General features: G+C 42.7%; 2 protein-coding genes across 6 annotated transcripts in view; one reads left to right on the top strand and one right to left on the bottom strand.

The window, feature by feature from the left end:
- Positions 1-4930, top strand: part of Adam17 (ADAM metallopeptidase domain 17) — a 56803-nt gene extending 51873 nt beyond the window's left edge. The window contains exons 17-19 of one of the 2 annotated variants that reach the window (XM_076833646.2): positions 690-778; positions 2459-2509; positions 3010-4930. In XM_076833646.2, coding sequence (XP_076689761.1) covers positions 690-778; positions 2459-2509; positions 3010-3360 — 491 coding nt within the window. In that variant the 3' untranslated portion in view covers positions 3361-4930. The remainder of the gene's footprint in view (positions 1-689; positions 779-2458; positions 2510-3009) is intronic. The other variant, XM_076833647.2, reaches the window with a different exon arrangement.
- Positions 689-16382, bottom strand: Iah1 (isoamyl acetate hydrolyzing esterase 1 (putative)). 4 transcript variants are annotated; one of them, XM_076833649.2, is made up of 6 exons: positions 16219-16360; positions 15161-15213; positions 10821-10969; positions 9711-9872; positions 7675-7796; positions 689-5279 (listed from the first exon to the last, which is right to left on the bottom strand). In XM_076833649.2, exons 1-6 carry the CDS (start codon positions 16279-16281, stop codon positions 5094-5096), a joined length of 735 nt encoding a protein of 244 aa, XP_076689764.1. In that variant the 5' UTR covers positions 16282-16360; the 3' UTR covers positions 689-5093. The 4 variants fall into 4 exon arrangements, with proteins under 4 accessions (XP_076689764.1, XP_076689765.1, XP_076689767.1 ...); XM_076833650.2 differs by having other exon boundaries at positions 10821-10966; XM_076833652.2 differs by lacking the exon at positions 15161-15213 and having other exon boundaries at positions 10821-10966; positions 16219-16382.
- Between the last annotated feature and the right edge of the window lie 1523 nt (positions 16383-17905).

The raw sequence follows: 17905 nt of genomic DNA, 5'->3' as shown, positions 1-17905 counted from the left end.
GTGGCTCAGTGGCAAAGCGCTTGTCTAGCACACATGAGGCCCTGGGTTCAATCCTCAGCACTACATAAAAATGAAATGGAGATATTGTGTCCACCTACAACTAAAAAATAAATATTAAAAAAAATAAAAATTGCTCTTAAAAATAAATAAATAAAAGTGGGCATCAGAGGCTTGGGTTGTGGCTCAGTGGTAGAGCACTTGCCTAGCATGCTTCAGGCACTGGGTTCGATTCTTAGCACCATATACAAATAAATAAAATAAAGGTCCATGAACAACTAAAAAATATTTTAAAAAAAAGTGGGCATCTGATTTTGCAAAGCATTGGTATGTATTATGTTCTCAAGGGTCCCTAATTTAGAAGTCAGTCACAAAAATAATAGTATCCAAGTGACAAAAACATGGTCTTCTCAAGAAAGTGCTACCAAGTAGTGGCACTGTGAGTACCTAGTATCTTGGCATACTCACTCTAGGGAGAATGCTGGACACTGCAGTCTCTTTGTCCTCAGGGTGCCAGGGTTGTTTCTCTAATAGCATGTGGTGTGGAAATGGTTGAGTCTAATGCAGGAGCAAGATGTTCGTTTCTCTCAGTATGGGGTGGGTAGTGGTGTCCAGCCACAATAGTGTAAGAGAATTCCCTTGTGATTTGTAAAGTTCTTGGTCAAGACATTCATGTTTGGAATTGTTCACAGGGAAGTTTTTAGCAGACAACATCGTAGGATCTGTCCTGGTTTTCTCCTTGATATTTTGGATTCCTTTCAGCATTCTTGTTCATTGTGTGGTAAGTCACCAATTTTTAAGTAACCAAGCTTTTTATTAAAATGTTGAGCAATTCCATGTAACATGTAACTTTTGGAAAAGAAAACTTGTTCTTAGCAAAGTCTGTCCTGATGTTTCTAATGACATTTTTTGATGTTTTCTTAGGAGAGCCTATCATATAGACATCTTAGCTGATGGTCTTTTATTTTGTTTGGGTGTTTTACTTTCATAAGTAATTTCTTAGGTATTTTACACTTTTACATGCAGACTCATTTAATTGGATTTGCCTGGGACCTTTGAGCAAAGCTTTTTATACAGGAGAATTTTCAGGTTATTAACATTAAAAATCAAACATCAGCATTTTAAAGCTGTTCCTCACATAGTATCCATATAGATTCCTAGCATTGTATAGGGTATTTACATTTTCCAACTAAGTAAGAAGGAGCATTCTTTTCTCTTCTTGCTCAAAATGAGTTAATGGTTAGAAGTTAATTTGGGCTTTGCTTAAGGAATTCTAGGTACTTTATAAATTTGAGCCTTTTTTCAAACTTTTCTTTACAAACTCATTCACCTTGCATCTATGGGGAATGGGGGCTGTGTGCTATAGAGATGAGGAAGTCAGACTCAGACTTCCAGACTTACTCTGACTCATGCTCACTCTGCTCCTGTGAGCTGGAAGAGTTCTAGCATAGCTAGCTCACATGGCAAAGGTGCTTTTCATTCCTACTGGGTTCTCAGACTTAGCAGGTACCTCACTGAACAGCTCTTCCTTAGGGCGGAGAGCATGATGGTATGGTATAGGAGCAAACTCTCTGGGGAGCATTTCTGCTACAGCAGGGCTTTCTTGAGGTGGTGAAGAGCTGTGTCCTTCACGATTGCTTTTACTGGAGTTAAACCTGTTTTATTTACAGTGGAAGTTGTACTAAGGACCACACAGCTACTCTTGATTTCAGAACAGATTCTGTGACTTGTGGGTTGGTAGATGATGGCTTGTTTCTAGCCACAGAAAACCATCATGGCAGTAGATCTGAGCTGAGACCCTGATTTTTGGTGCTGCCTTGCCTTTGTCAGTCACTTGTTACGTTTCAGCCACACATAAGAACAAGAAGAGAGAGCAGATGGCTTTGTATTTAGTCTTCTGTAGAAATATAAGGATTGAGGCCCAGCTCCTCCAATAATTTGGTTTCTGTGGATACAGCTTCGAAGAGTGTGAGGCTGTGGGTGGGGCCAGTGCTGAGAAGGCAGCATTGCCATCTTGGTCTCCTGCCTCCTGCCTGCTGCCCTTGCAGCCAATACTGGTGCATCAGCCTTTTGACTTTGTCCTCAAGATTCCCGTCGTATCTACTTACAGGGTGAGAGTTCTCTCAAAAAAGCAGCACTTAAACCCTGCCTTTCCATGCTAATACCAATATTTATGCAGAGTAAACATTTCTAGTCTCCTGGTAGAACTGTAAAGCTTATGCAAGAAACATGTTCTCATTTAGTGCACCCTGTGACACTTTTATGCCAGGTGGAGGAATGGAACCCAGGGCTGCATGTTTGTTAGGCAAGTGCCCCACCACGGAGCCATACTCCACTCCCATGCTGCCACATTATGGTTCAGTTTCTGAGTTCCTCATTTAATCTTAGGAGGAAAGAATATGTATCCACTGAGGTGTGGGTGTGTAGGAATTGTTTTTTCTTACTGTTCCTTTTTTTCTAGGATAAGAAATTGGATAAGCAATATGAATCGCTGTCTCTGTTTAACCCCAGTGTAAGTATACCACATGAAAATAAAGAATAATTTTTGGTTACATTTTGAGATCCTATTAGGCAAAGATCTTCAGTTGACACCCAGCAAGAGTCTCTACATTTACAGCTCAGCCCTTTTGGCTAAAAGGATCTAGGTTGCATGTGAACTCTCCTGATAGCAGTGATGTACTTATTAGTTGGGTGGATAGATATTTAGAGGGGAGCCCTGGGCTCCCCTTCCCTACAGCCGTTTGGAGTGCTTTAGCTGTTCAGCACTGAGTTGTTTTCAGATCTTTTCCTGTCATAGATCTTTATAATTGAGTTCTCTTTTGGATGCCTAAATACCAAGTTGTCAGGATATCTGAAAGGTGTTCTGAACTTCTCGGGTTGAGAACACCTCAGGATTTCTGGCACTTTGCTTTAGCACAAAGGATCATGGTACTGGGCCACTTGATAGGTAAGGTTGGAGCTTAAGAACCTTTGATCTTTTATTCCCATCAATTAAAACCCACATCTTTCCAGAATGTTGAGATGCTAAGCAGCATGGATTCGGCCTCAGTTCGAATTATCAAGCCCTTTCCTGCACCCCAGACTCCAGGCCGCCTGCAGCCCCTACAGCCTACCCCTGTGATGCCACCAGTGTCTGCTGCTCCAAAACTGGACCACCAGAGAATGGACACCATCCAAGAAGACCCCAGCACAGACTCACATATGGATGAGGATGGCTTTGAAAAGGACCCCTTCCCTAACAGTGGCACAGCTGCCAAGTCCTTTGAGGATCTCACGGACCATCCAGTCACCAGAAGTGAAAAGGCTGCTTCCTTTAAACTGCAGCGTCAGAACCGTGTGGACAGCAAAGAAACTGAGTGCTAGTGAGGGGTCATGTCCTAAGTGATTACATGTGCAAATATTTTTATAAATTTGGCCTAGAAACACGGCATATATCTTGTGAAGAACTGGGAGGAATAAGGAAATGACTCAACAGCAAATGCTAGCCATGTGTTTGAGCTTCCTTCACATAAGCAGTGCTGTCTAGTTAGACCCTCTTCCTTTGAAGAGGTCAGGTGAATCTGGCTTATTTTCAGACTTTCAGGTTTTAGTGTTTTTGAGCTTCAAAACAGCCTTTGACCTGGTGGTGCAAAAGCAGAAAATACAGCTGGGTTAGGTTATTGTAAATTAACCTTTATACTGATAACAGCACTGATTAGGGAGATGATCAGTTTTTATCTTTTGTATACTGTAATGACCCTATGAGACACTTAGCAGTTATTTGAGAGGACAACTGGAATAATTTTTTTTTTTTTTCAAGTAAAGGCAAAGGAATGAGATAATCTGTTATTGCCAAAATGTGGGTGTTTCTAGGTATTACCCAGATCTTTTCACAGCAGGGAGAAAGCTACATCTAAACTTACAAATAATTTGGGTGAATAGGGCCTTTTCTATGGCTAGTACTTTCTAGAATTTAAACAACCTAGTTTATAGTGAAGTTTACAATAGTTAAATATGTAGATAGCCTGTTAATTTCTCAGGTCTCCGATTTGCTGGGTTGCTTTTCTGTGTTTTATAAGTATCTTCATATATCCCTAATATTGTTTACTATGCGTTTAAAAATTCTTTATCCATAGTACTACAAAATATGATCCAAAAAAACACAGTTGCCTATTGTTAAGTTAGTGGACAAGAGGGTAAATGAGATACTTTTAACCAAAGAACAGGTTGTTTTGAATATGCTGAGATGTGACAAGCCAGGAAAGGGAACACTGCCTGTCCTGGGGCAGGGGTCTGGCCCTACCAGACCTGATACTTCAGAAACCCTTTTTAATTACCCACAAGTAGATGGTCACATGACTTCTTGCCAAGTGCTCTAGGATTCTGGATGGTCTGTTGTTACCATGTGAAGGATTAAAAAAAAAAAAAAAAAATCATAGCCTGAATTCTGATCTCCATAAAATTACTTCTTTTCTCCTGTGAACTAAAATGTGCTTACCAGCCAACACATTTTAACCAAGATGACTTGTAAATTTTGAGGGCAGTTAACCAAACTTGTGACAAATCATGCTTTCTTCTCCTGTAAGGACATGTGTTACTTAATGTTATTTGTTACACTAATACTTGAATTTGTACCTTATGGTATTTGCTATCTTTTAACTTGTCAGGATAGTCTTATATTTTAGTTCCACTTTCATAATTTGATACAAGGTGAGTGGGTGTATGTATGAGTGAAACGGTTCTTAGCAGAATGTAAGAAAACTTTTTTTTTCATAAAATTGTGGCTTTTTAAAACAAAAATTGTGTTTCCTTTTTTTTTTTTTTTTTTTGCCATGTATAGGATTAACAAACTGCTCAGGATGGCACTGATGATACTTGCACCAGTCAATAAATATTTATCAAACAGAATGTGCTCAACTACAAAGCTTCCCTGAAGAATCTCAAGTTTTATTATAAACATCAGTGGCAAAAATTGGTGTTTTGGTCCAGCATAGTGAGGAAGAATTTTAAGCTTGAGAAAAAAAATACTCTGCATTCAATTGCCTTGGAATCTATATGTTATAATAACCAACTTCAATCTATAAATTAACAACCAAACTTGCATTTCCTAGAATTGACTAATGGTCTCCATCTCCCAGTAGACTTAGTTCAGGTTGTGCTTCTGCTACATCCTTCCAGTAAGGAAGCAGCAAAGGCAGAGAAGAGACCTTCTTCTCTATCAGAGTCCAGAGGTGTAAAAACAAAAATTCATTTCCCTTTGGTGACAGATGTAGTCCGTCAGAGGATAAGTAGGATGAGAAATCCTGTAAAGAGAAGTCACAGTAAAGCTGTATAGTTTTTCTCATTGCCAGTGTGTGTTTTCCTCCCAGTATGGGCCTGAGTCAGAACTCACCAGCCCTTTGTTTCAGGCATTTGACCTGAATTGTCTCAGACCACAGCAGCAGCATAAATGTGAGATATGTGCTGGTGCTCTCTATATTAGACCTGAGCTTCATAAAATTCATTACCACTATGTGCCTGAATTGGGACAGCACTATAGGCCTTCACTCTAAAGTGGTTATCAGCTGAAAGAGCTTAATGAGTGAATGATTCTTTAATGTAAATAACAAAAATGAAAAACCTGTTATTAAGAAAGCTCAGGGAGTCTGGTTGGGGATGTAGCTTAGTAGCAGAGCACCTGCCTAGCACACTCAGGGCTCTGAGTTTAATCCCTAGTACCAGGAAAATTTAAAAAATACCTTGGGGTCCTAGTAAGTCAGTTTCATGTGACTCTTAGGCAAGATTTTCGGGGAATGACAATCCAAATGAGAACAAGAATTATTGGGCTATGACTCCTGTTTTACTGCCACTCCCCTTAATAGCCACCCTCAGAGCCATTTCTCCCTTACAGAAAACTCTTGGCCAGGCAAGGGCTCTTGCCCAGTCCACTTTAGAATTGCATGGAAAAAGCTATATGGCTTTCACAGACCAAGATCATAGACTCCAGCAGTGCTTCTCCCTAAACCTCAGTATCCTCTTCTGGATGATTGATGCTTCCTCCATTCTAGGATCCTGGTGTGTTAAAATGACTCGTTAGCATAACTAACCAAGTGTTTTAAAATGTCCTTTCCAGTCAGGTGCAGAGGTACCCACCAGCTACTCTGGAGCTGAGACAGGAAGATCATTAAGTTTGAAGCCAATCTGGGTAATATGGGGAGACCCTGCCTCATATAAAGTAAAAAGAGCTGGGGATATAGCCCACTGGTGGAGTTCCCTGGGTTCAATCTACCAGTACCCCCAAAATGTAAGTAAGATGTCTTTCTCTATAGCACAACTTTTTGCAAACACCACGTTGGATTCTTAGGCTAAAACAATTCTGGATGTTGACCCTTTAGCACTCAAGCAGCCAAGGCCTCGCCTAATCTGAGCGCCCAGAAGACTCTCAAATAGACTCAAATCCAGTCCAGGATTAGCAGCCTGGAGGCCAGGGGGGCAGTGATGTACTCAAGTACAGGGCTGGGCTCTGAGAACCTCCAAAGATGACTGGCAATGCTCACTGTCCACATGTTGGTATGGCTCTTACTGGTTACCATTGTCCCCATTATATATACAAAATAAGTGTGTAAATGTTAGAAACCACCAGGTCTTTTGAAGGACTGGTATGAATTTAAGTGGGAAGGAAAAAATTGGCATCTGGTTTGGTAAGTTCTTGGCTGTTTCCTTTCTATCTTCTTTTGTCCAGATGGCCAAACTAATGGCTATGAAGAGTGTAAACTGAGTCAGGCTGAGTTTTTTTGATCAAAGAACTTCCTATGCCCTGGATCCTTTTCCTCTGATACTCCAAATGCCACAGTCCTTGTCACAGTCATCGTTTTCTCTAGGTCTCAGCAGAGCAAAGAAATGGCCTTTTTAAGTGCCCTGTAGCACAAATAGTTAGTACAAAACTAAAGAGGAAAAAAGCCCTGTGTCTGACTGTGCCTCTCCTATGCCACTCATTGGGATCTATGTAGGACCTCAGTTTTGTCATAGGCTCCCCGCCTAACCTCTGGCTATGTGTTGTGTCACTACAATATTAACTTTCTAAATGTCACATAGATGGAATCACAGGTGTAACCTTTCAAATCTTGCTTCTTTCCTTCAGTGAAATGCCTCTGGGCTTCATCCTGGTTGCTGCACTTCCTACCTCTGCACTGGCTTAACCAGTTTACCGTCTCACTCTTGAAGGACACATAGGTTGATTCCAGCTTCCAGCAATTATGCATTATGCTGCTATGAACAGTTACATGCTAGGTTTCTGGGGACATGGTTTTCATTTTTCGGGTACATTCAGGATTGGAGGGCTGGGTCCTCTGGTAGTATATATGTAACTATAAGAAACTGTCCAGCTGTGTTCCTGTACCATTCTGAGGACTAGCTTTTTATCTTTTATACTTGTAAATGGGGTCTCATTATTTTAAAACAAAATAATTTAATTAGAACTACATGTCTTAAGCTGTGAATGGTATAGCGAATACCATAAGCTGCTTGAATTCACTGTTTTACTTATTAATAATAAGTCTTAACTTTCTATGTCACTAAATAGTAACTCCTAGTTGAGGAACCAGGTAAATTCATGCAGCTCCTTCCTTTCTCCAAGCTATCCTTTTTGCTGAAAGGACAGGCTGGCTGGCTTCTTTGTGATCCCACTCATCCTGGAAGGACTGAGCAAAGTCACTATACCTCATTGTCTTTCTGCATCATGGTCCACAGGTCAAGAACATCAGTCCCACAGTCTTGGGCCACTTGTAAACACGCACTGGCATATTCACCAACAACGGAGTTCAAGCGATTTATTTTCCAACCTATTGGAGAGAGGAAATCCATGAGGTGACTGAACACACGTGCTGGTCCTTGTGCAGGTTGTGAGGACCCCGGTGGTTTCTAAATTCCATCAATGATAGCCCCTCTCAGAGTCTGGTTATCCCAATGATGGGTCTCACAGGCTACTCTCACGGAGTGCTCTACACAGCAGAGGACAAAGTTCAGTGGGAAAAGAGGGAGCTGTTACTGATAACCACAGCCTTCTGAAAAGATGAAGAGGATATTCTACAAGACTTGACTTGAACAGAGGTGCAGAGGAAGGAAAGGCCCAGGGAGCTGGGGCTGCTGGGCTAGAGAGCAAGGCAGAGGTGACCTGGGCTTGGACCACACCAGAAAGAAAAGACCATGGAAGATGCAGTGCTGAGACCCAGATAAGGAAAAGCCACTGCAATACAGTGGAAAAAGTTGTCCTTTGAGAACTGGACAGTCCTGACAATTGCCTATTAATTGCCTTATATACGTAGCTGTGTGACTAAACAACTTGCTTAACCATGCTCAAGTTTTCCTGCTATGTTGATAATGCCCATCTGATCATAGGAACAGCAAGATCATTGAAAGGCTAGATTCTTGCAGAGTATATGTGCTCTACCCCTGCCTTCTTGATATTGAAGATTGTATGGCATTCACAAAGCCCCGGGTTTGATCACCAGCACCCAAAAATGAAAAAAAAAAAAAAAAAAAGGCTAGTAATGTAGCTCAGTGGTAGAGCATTCCTGGGTTCAAACCCCATTGAGCTTACTCCCCAGCCCCATCATGTTTTTATTTATTTTTGTGGGGACTGAACCCAGGGCCTTGTGCATGCGAGGCAAATACTCTACCAACTGAGCTATATCCCCAGCCCCACATCAGGTTCCTTTTTAAAACTTTGTTTACAAAGTTTTGAGACAGAATCCTACCAAGTTGATTAGACTGGCCTCAGCCTCCTGCATAAGTGGGAGGTGTGTGCTACTCTACATGGCTGCCTGAGCATATTTGACTATGTCATGCTGCTTCATCCTTTCCCCATCAGAGGAGAGTGGAGCTAGAGCTAAAGCCAGTGAGAAGCTCAGGAGGCTGCCACAGCAGAACTAGGGGTATGGGCAGGACAGTGAGAGCTGGTGGAGATGTGCGATTATAACAGGAGCAAATGGGCAAATGGAGGTGGAGATAAAGGAGTACCTATACCTATGCTGGCCTGGGTTCCTGTCTGAGAAGGAAAGAATAAACTCTTCCCAGGTATTGACAGATCACCTGTGTTTCACCTCTTTTAACCTGTTCTAGGATAACCTGTTCTCTGAGTTTAAGGCAGCTTACAAAAATTCCACAATGCACCTTTTCAACCAAATATGTGTAAACATGATAAAACAGCATCTTTACATAGAAGAAACATTTTTACACAAAAGAGATCTTATACCATTATATTTTTTCTTTCAAATGATGAAGAATAGAAAAAAAGGGATGAGTATTCTTTTGGCAGAGTGGAAAGGGCCATCTCTCATGGCCCCTAATGAGGAGATGGGCAAAGCTAGCAGCTTCAAGAACATCCTGATACCAAGAAGTCATGAAAAACACCACAAATGTTGAGTAGGTGCCCAGGATATATATCTAGCCCTTGGACTCAGCATCTCTCAAAGCACTGCAGCTAACCTGCCAGTTCCAAGGCATGCACCCAGGCTCTCTGCACACTCTCAATGGACTTCATGTATGATGGAGTGGCAACTATAAAGTCCAGGCCAGTGGTTCCTTCCTGACTTACCCAAAGCCAGAAGCCCTTTCTGTCAAAGTTGTTGGTAAGACATAATGGAAGTTGACTGAAAACAGACTAATACAGGGCCCACAAGCAGGAAGTACTGCCCTCCCCATGTCTTTTGAGTGTTCTTGTCCAGGTTTGATGCCTCTAAGCATGGCTGGCTTACCTTGCATGATGCACTCCTTTTCCCAGGCTGTTTCACAAAGTGGAGGTGGCGTGATGAGTATGACTCGATGCTCAGGGACATCCACTGATTTCAGGTACTGCACCATGCTTTTTAAGTTTGCAACATACTCTTCCAGGGGAATGTGCTGCTTGGGATTCTCATCTGTTCATAAAGGACAAATTTTTTGGCTCAAAGTGGCAATGATTAAAATGAAACCACTTTCATGGCCTGCATACAATTCTTGAAGTCACTGGGGAACTGTTAAGGTTTCCTCCTTAAAGAATTAAAATGTAACCCAGGCACAGTGGTGCATGCCTGTAATTCCAGAGCTCAGGAGGCTGAGACAGGAGAATCGTGAGTTCAAGCCAGTCTTAGCAAAAGCAAGGTGCTAAGCAAGTCAGAGACCCTGGGGGATGGAACCCAGGACTTTGTGATGCTAGGCAAGCACTCTACACTAACCTACACCCCAGCTCCAACATAAGCTATGTCAAAATTTAATAAACTGTTTTTTCCTTTGCAATTTCCTCAGTTGTGTGTGTGCTTAGAAAGTATTTATCCTTATTCTACATATGCTTAAAATTCACCATTAAAATTTCTTTTAAGATTTTGATTCAATATAAAATGCAAAGGGAATATTTACTTTATTTTCCTCAAATTTCTTACATCCTTTCTCACTAGTGAAATGCAAATTGCAGGGGTGTATCTTGAGCCCTGTTGCCAACTGTACCCACTAAAGAGAGAATTGGTATGAATATACTATGTAACAACCAGAGACATGTGCTCTATATATGTAATAAGAATTGTAATGCTTTCTGCTTATATATAAATAAAAACACGCACAAAAAGAGAAACACTGGAAATACAGCATAACACTAATGGACTCCAGAAACAAAGTGCTGCAGTTTAAGTCTGCCAACAATGGAGGGATGGGAATAAAAACCACCCACAACAGAGCCAGAAGAAATCCACGTAAACAAATTCAAGGAATGCATATGTTTGGTGAAACTTTCTCTTTTGGAATGTAAGTAAACAGTTTAAAATATATAAATCCAAGTTTGCTCTAATGTTAAAATGACTAAAAATTAACTAGGAAAACAAAAATGCCATTACCTTTTAGTGCACTGTCATTGGCGCCAAAGAAAATTGTAACTACTACTGGGTTGTCCAAATTGTTCCCTTTCCTGATTAGTCTTGGAAGAATAATTTTGGCCCATCTGGTGTTGTAACCTGAAAATCCACGATTCAGAACATCACATCTTCTGAAATGAAAGATTGTTAAAAGATTTAACTGAGCAAAGAATTGCTTGGTAGCCCACTTTAGCAAGGGTGTGCTGGGCTTCTAATCCCAGCACGTGGCTTTGACCCAGCCCAGCTTTCACTTCAGTAAAATCAAGTACAGGGTTGAAACATGCTGATCTCTCTTAAGTCAGTTCTGGGACACAGGTAAATCACCATACTCCTCAAAGAGGGAGGTGATAAATTATGTTGAAGGGGCTGATTTAGTCTGAAAACTTTCATGGTAGTATAGAGAATAACTTTAAAACTGTTCACAAGAGATGGATATTAACGTGACCAAGTACAGTATCTTAGAAAATCACTAACAAACTGAAACTCAGTGATTTTGTTTGAGGTGTTTGAAATATTTTAGACTTTTGGTTTCAAATGATTTTATTATTAGTTTTTAACTAGTTCATTAACAGGCATCTCTCCCCAACCCCTTCTTAAAAATAGTTTGACTCAAGCTAGGTATGGAGACACATGCTTATGATCCCAAGAATTTGGGCATCTTAGTAGGAGGACTGCAAGCTTGAAGCCAGCCTCAGCAATTCAGCAAGACCTGTCTCAAAATAAATAATAAAAAGGGCTGAAAATAATTTGATACAATGAAGAAAAAAAAAACACCACACCACCACCACCACACCAGACACAGACACACAGACACAGGCACACACACACACACACACACACACACACTACAACCATGGCTCTTGAAGCAGGTTGCGGGGGTTTACATGCCAGATCCATCCTTGGCTAGTGTGTCCCTGACATGATGGAACTCCCACTTCAGGATCACACTACTTTAGAACTCCTTAAATGATATTAGTCGCATGACAGGGGCTCTATCATAAAAGAAAGTAATTTTGGTAAATAATAATATCAGAATAATTCATAGTGGGAAGGATGGATGGGATAATTATATCCTTTGCTTCTGTAGATGATTAAAAGCTGTCCATAATAAAAAGGTCTTTAGAGGTATTGGTGCACACCAGGAATCCCAGCATACTGGAGGCAGGAGGATTGTGCCCCTGGGTTCAATTTCCAGTATTATTTATGTCAAATAGATAATTGTATTTTAAAATAAAATGAGCCAGGCACGGTTGCACACACCTGTAATTTTAGCAGCCTGGGAGGCTGAGACAGGAGAATCTCAAGTTCAAAGCCAGCCTCCGCAACTGTGAGTGCTAAGCAACTCTGAGACCCTGTTTCTAAATAAAATACAAAATAGGGCTGGGTATGTGGCTCAGTGGTCAAGTGCTCCCGAGTGCAATCCCTGGTACCAAAAATATATATAAATAAAATGAATCTGCAGTTTCAACTTTATGATTAGAAAACTGGAGTTCATTTTGGTATATGGTTCAAATTCTTACATGTAAAACAAATGAAAAAATTGCAGTACCAGTAAGAGAAGGCTGCAGTGCCAGGTGGCAGACTCCCAAGGAAGGCAGCAGGAAGGGTCTCATTTTCATGGACCTACTCTGAAAGCTCTCAAGTAGCATTTGTACATCTTGGGAACAACAACAAAAACAACAACAAAAAAAAACCCAGCCATATTTATTTGTAAATGGGCCTAAATGTTTTTATTTGTAAAGATTCCAGGAAGCTAACAAGCCATTTAGAATCCAGCCACAACACTTTAAAATGGAAGTTCTCTAGAATTTTAACGAAGTGGGTATGTCTTACATTCATTCAATGATATAGTCACTGTAGCATTTCAAAAACAAAGGGCAGGGCTATGGGTATAGCTTAGTGATAGAATGTATGCTTAGCATGCAAGAGCCCTAGGTTCAATTCCCAGCAACCTCTCCCCAGGACACATTCTTTTTAAGAAGGGCAAAACAGTTTCATAAGACAGAGTCATAGCAGTACAACCACGAGGTCTGGAATCCTAGCAGCTGTGCCTGGATTTTCCCATCCTTGACTAACAAGGAGGCACTGGCCAGGGACTAATTCTCATCTGCCAGGCTGAGTGAAAATTAAATGTTTTGACACACATAAGGAGCTCAATAATTGGCAGCCAGATTTTATATATAAATATCATTATATGATCGTTTGGGAGTCAAGGCCAGGACAAAAGTACCAGTGAGGCCCAGGGTTGAAAGTGTTAAAAGATTCTCTTCCAAAAGAAGTATATCCGAATTTCTCTGGGTTGAATAAAAAAGTCAGCAGTATCTTAAGTTATTCAAAAGGCTAAAGAAACAGGAAGATCAAAAACTTGCATATAAAGTCATAGATAATAACAGGAACTTAAATCCATATGAAGATGAAAAAGGATAAGAATTAACTAGACTCCTTCAAAAACATGCAGGTCCTACAAACTGCATTTTATACTGTGCACACATGCTGAAGCAGGAGGATCACAGGTAGAGATAGCTTGGGCAATTTCAAGACCCTGCCTCAAAATTAAAAGGGCCCAGGTGTCAAAATGCCCTGGGTTCAATCCTTAATGCTATGAAAGAGAAGAAAAACCTGCTTTCCAGAAAAATAAATTAGGTGCTTTATGAATGACAGTAGACAACCACACATCTTCAAAAGAAACAGCAGCTTTTAAAAACTGAAAAGGGTGAGTTTAACTCCAGCATTTTGGGTTTCAGAAAACTTGGATATTGTTTAAAAATTGATGAAAATGTACCAATAAATTTAAATTTTGTTAAAATGCTTTTTGCGATGAGTTTAAAAGAGCCTGTTTAAAAACTCATGGATGTCACTATGGGCTGAGGACTGTATACTTAATTCTGTATTTTAAAATTCACTGGTGTCCATGGAGGCAGTACGGATGGATAGTTACAATAAGGCATTTCTTAATAAGATTAGGTTAAACTAAAACATCAGGAACAGTTCAGGGTTGTGCAGATGGCTGAAACATAGGAACCTACTACAAAAATTCACCCCCAAGCATGCAGAGATAACCACTGAATGTGTCCCTCAGAACTCATTTGATATGAAACAGAAGCCTCTGCTGCTATAGTGTTACAGCAGACCCCAGCCACCTGCCAGTACCTCCTTTCCAGGTTCTTGTTTCATGAATTTGAAGAATGAAATTCAGATAAGAGTAGGATTTATTCAAGTGAAGAGAGTCAGAGCTCCTGTAGCACAAAAGGAACCAAAAGGGGTGCCTTTTTTTTTTTTTCTTTTTTGGTACTGGGGATTGAATCAGGTGTACTCTACCACGGAGCCACATCCCCAGCCCTATTTTGTATTTTATTTACAGACAGGGTCTGACTTGCTTAGCACCTCGCTTTTGTTGAGGCTGATTTTGAACTCGAAATCCTCCGGCCTCAGCCTCCTGAGCTGCTGAGATTACAAGCATGCACCACTACACCCCGCTACGGTTGCAACTTTAATGTACTAGCCTGGGGCTTATATAGTTGCTGGGTGGGGGAACTCAATATCTATGCTCTTCAGATCTTGGAACAGTTCTAATGCTATTAGTCAAAATCTATGCTGAACATGTACTGGAAAAATATCTAGGCTATTGGTTTGTCTGGAAACTACCTAATTGGCTGTGCCCTCTTAGCCCTTAGTTTGAATTTTCCTATCATCTCCATTAAGGCCCACCTCCACTTCCATTTTCCAGGGACTAGGTTTGGCTGGAATGTTTCTGATTATTCTCATGAAGAGTTATAAATGAAAAGAGCCTTAATTGGGGCCCATTACCTTGACTACCTGACCATTTTACTATCTATCCTACCTTGAGGGTGCACTTGAATTTTTCTGGTCTCACAGCAATGAATGGAGATGACTCCCATGCCATTCAACAGGCCAGCGTCCCTTTGAGGTAACACTTGCTCACCATAGAGCTTTCTAGTTCCTGAAGAATATGGGTTCGGTATACCATTCCATTCAAAATGAATCCAACTTTTTTTTAAAAAATGATTTTTTTTTCTATCCACCTCCACTAATTTAAATCATACCCATTGTAACTGAAAAAACGACTAGTTTTCTTTAGATGGCAAACAGTCAAAATTTTTGGTTCCACAGGTTTCGCATTTGATTTCACATGGTGCCAAAGCTTTTTGATGAATCCTGCATGGCTGCCCTTTCTGTTTCTCTAACCATACATTGACTAAGAAAGGAAAGCAGAGATTAATAAAGAATTTGTGGTATTATTCACTTTGAGATGACATTTACCATCAGTAAATAGCCAGTATTAATCTAGAAACTATTCTCACCTGACCAGTCTGTCAGCCAATGATGCTCCCCATCCACCCTGCTGAAAAGAAAACTGAAGAAAGAGAAGCCCATTACTAATCGGTAAACTCAGAGCATTAAGCATGGGAACTTAGGTCAGCAGCTCCTCTAGTTGTGTACTCCCTAAATTCCTGCCCTTCCTCACTCGGGGAGGACGTCTTGGGGCCAACTGTAGCTTCACCTGGCAGAACTCTAGGAAAGCGGATTTAAGCCAGCCACCTATTAGAGACCTAATATTGGAGAAATTTGTCACCTAAAAAGGTACTACTCAGGTGTGGTGAGCCACGCCTGTAATCTCAGTGACTCCAGAGGCTGAGAAGGAAGTCGAGTTTTCAAGGCAGCCTCCACAACTTAGTGCAACCCTGTGTCGGAGTAAAAAAGGCTAGTGGTGAACGATGGAGTGCAGGTACTAGGAGGTGCAATCACCTGTGCGGGCAGCTAAGAAACGGGTCCCCGCTGTGCCGGGGAACCAGCCACTGCTTTCTCAATGACTAACTCAGGTGGACACTCCCATGACACACATTCACAAGGTCCTTGAGAGGTTCTTACTGCCCTGATCCTAACATTGATGGTGTATATACACAAAAGCCTGATTTAGATGTCTGCACGTTGCGGGGGGGGGGGGGGGCTACAGGAACGTAACCTACTATCTTTCCGAAATAAAGTATTTAGAATAATTTTCCTTGCGGGGCGCGGTGGCGCACCCCGTCATCCCAGCGACTCCGGAAGCTGTGGCAGGAGGATCGCAAATTTGAGGCCAGCCTTGGCAGCTAAGCAAGACCCTGTCTAAAAATTCAAGCCCCGTTATAAGAAAAAGTTCTTCCCCTGGATGGGAGCTGAAACGGCCCCGGGTGAAAAGCTCTTCCTGCTTTACTCTTGAGGGCATTTTCAAGGTCCACCCACCAACTACCGCCCGCCCGTCCCCCCGAGGCAGCCCGCACGCGCGGCCCGGCCTAGACCCTCCCGTGCCCAGGCAGGGCCTCAGGAGCCGCCGCTCGAGAGACCCGTGGAGCGTCCGGGGCGATCGGGGCGGCGGTACCTGAGTGATGGAGTCCCCGAAAAGCAACACTCGAGGCCAAGGCAGAGAGCCCCCGCCAGACATCCCTGCACAAGCCGCCACACTACTGCGCGCTGAACGCCGAGTCCAGGCCGGATATCCCGCGGGATGCTTGGAGGCTGGCGCTCGCGGGCGAGGCGCTCATAGGGGCGTGGCCTTCGGGAGGCGGGCCCTCGTGGGCGCGGCCCTCGGAAGGGGGCACTCGTGGGGTGGGCGTGGCGCTCGAGGGGGTGGGCACTCGATTTTCCAGGCGGTGCTCTGGCGGCGAGCACCGGGAGGTCTATTTCTGCGCCTTTATGAAAGTTCGGCCTCACGTATCTTCCGGGTCCGGATGGGATGGAAACAGGCCTTCCCGCGGCGCCCTTGGCAGTTCCCCCAGACAACCCGAGAGGACGGCAGTTTGGCGCCAGCCCCGACGCGCTGCGGCACAGAGCATCGCGCGGTAACCAAAGGGGCCCCTTGCACGACCGTCGTTAAGGGCAGCTCGGGCGCGTGTGAAGCGTTCGGCCCGGCGACGTGGGAATTGGACAGCTAGGTGCCCAGGGCGAGGCGGCGCGCAGCTACCGGCAGCCCGCCTACCTTGTGCCCAAGTGGCCGAGGACGCTGGCGTGCTGCGCTGCGCGACAAGCCTGCGGCTTCCTGCTTGTGTCCTCTGGAGAGCTTTAAAAATAAAGGCTGATTGCGGACCCTCACACCTGTCGGCCTAAACGCGTCTAGTGTGGCGACACTGCGGCAGGGGTCACTGCCTGCGCCAGATGGAGAACCCTTGCCGAGTCTTGAGGTGTTCCGACTTCGTCCTAATCACCCAGACTTAAGCTGCAGCGGAGGTCAAAAGTGCCATTTTAGGAATCAGTTCCAGCCAGAGTTCAGAGGGCTGAGAGCACGTGGGGCGGGACCCATATCCAGAACAGTTTAGAAACCTCACTCAAATTGCTTACTTAAACCGTGTGGGACTAAGGGGAAAGGCGCTTTCCCTCTTTTTATACTTTTTGTTGTTAAAGTATTACAAAAAGCCTGTGATTTTTTTGTAACAATGTTTTTAAATTTATCATATTGTGTGTGTGTTTTTTTGTTTTGTTTTTTTTTTTGGTATCAAGGATTGAACCCAGAGGTTCTTGGCTGCTGAGCGACATCCCCAGCCCTTTTTTTTTTTTTTTTTTTTTTTTTGAGATAGGGTCTCATTAAGTTGCTGAGGTTGACTTCAAACTTGGGATCCTCCTGGCTCAGCCTCCTAATTGCTGGGATTACAGGCATGTGACACTGGGCCCAGATTATCATAAAATCTTCTGACACATAAAAGGTGAAAATTGACCCTAGATCTTTTAGTATGGGCTGAAGATTATATTAAGTAGGCCTTTTATGCAGCCCACAGTGGCCCATTGTAATCCTAACTAGTAATCTCAGCGTGGGCATTTTAGGGAAACCCTATCTCCAAAACAAAAACAAAAAAGGGTCTGGAAATGTAGCTTTGTGGCGGAGCTCCCCTGGATTCAATCCCCAGTACAAGAGGGGGGAAAAAACTAGGCATGGTGACACACACCTGTAATCCCAGTGACTCAGGAAGCTGAGGCAGGAGGATTGCAAGTTCAAGGCCAGCCTCAGCAATTTAGTGAGGCCCTGTCTTAAAAAAATGAAAGGGCTGGGATGTTGCTCAGTGGTAAAGTGTCCC

This window comes from Callospermophilus lateralis, chromosome 14 (genome assembly GCF_048772815.1).
Source record: "Callospermophilus lateralis isolate mCalLat2 chromosome 14, mCalLat2.hap1, whole genome shotgun sequence".
NCBI classification, from domain to species: Eukaryota; Metazoa; Chordata; class Mammalia; order Rodentia; family Sciuridae; genus Callospermophilus; species Callospermophilus lateralis.
The sequence above is the reverse complement of the archived record's forward strand: the minus strand, read 5'-3'. Positions and strand labels throughout refer to the sequence as shown.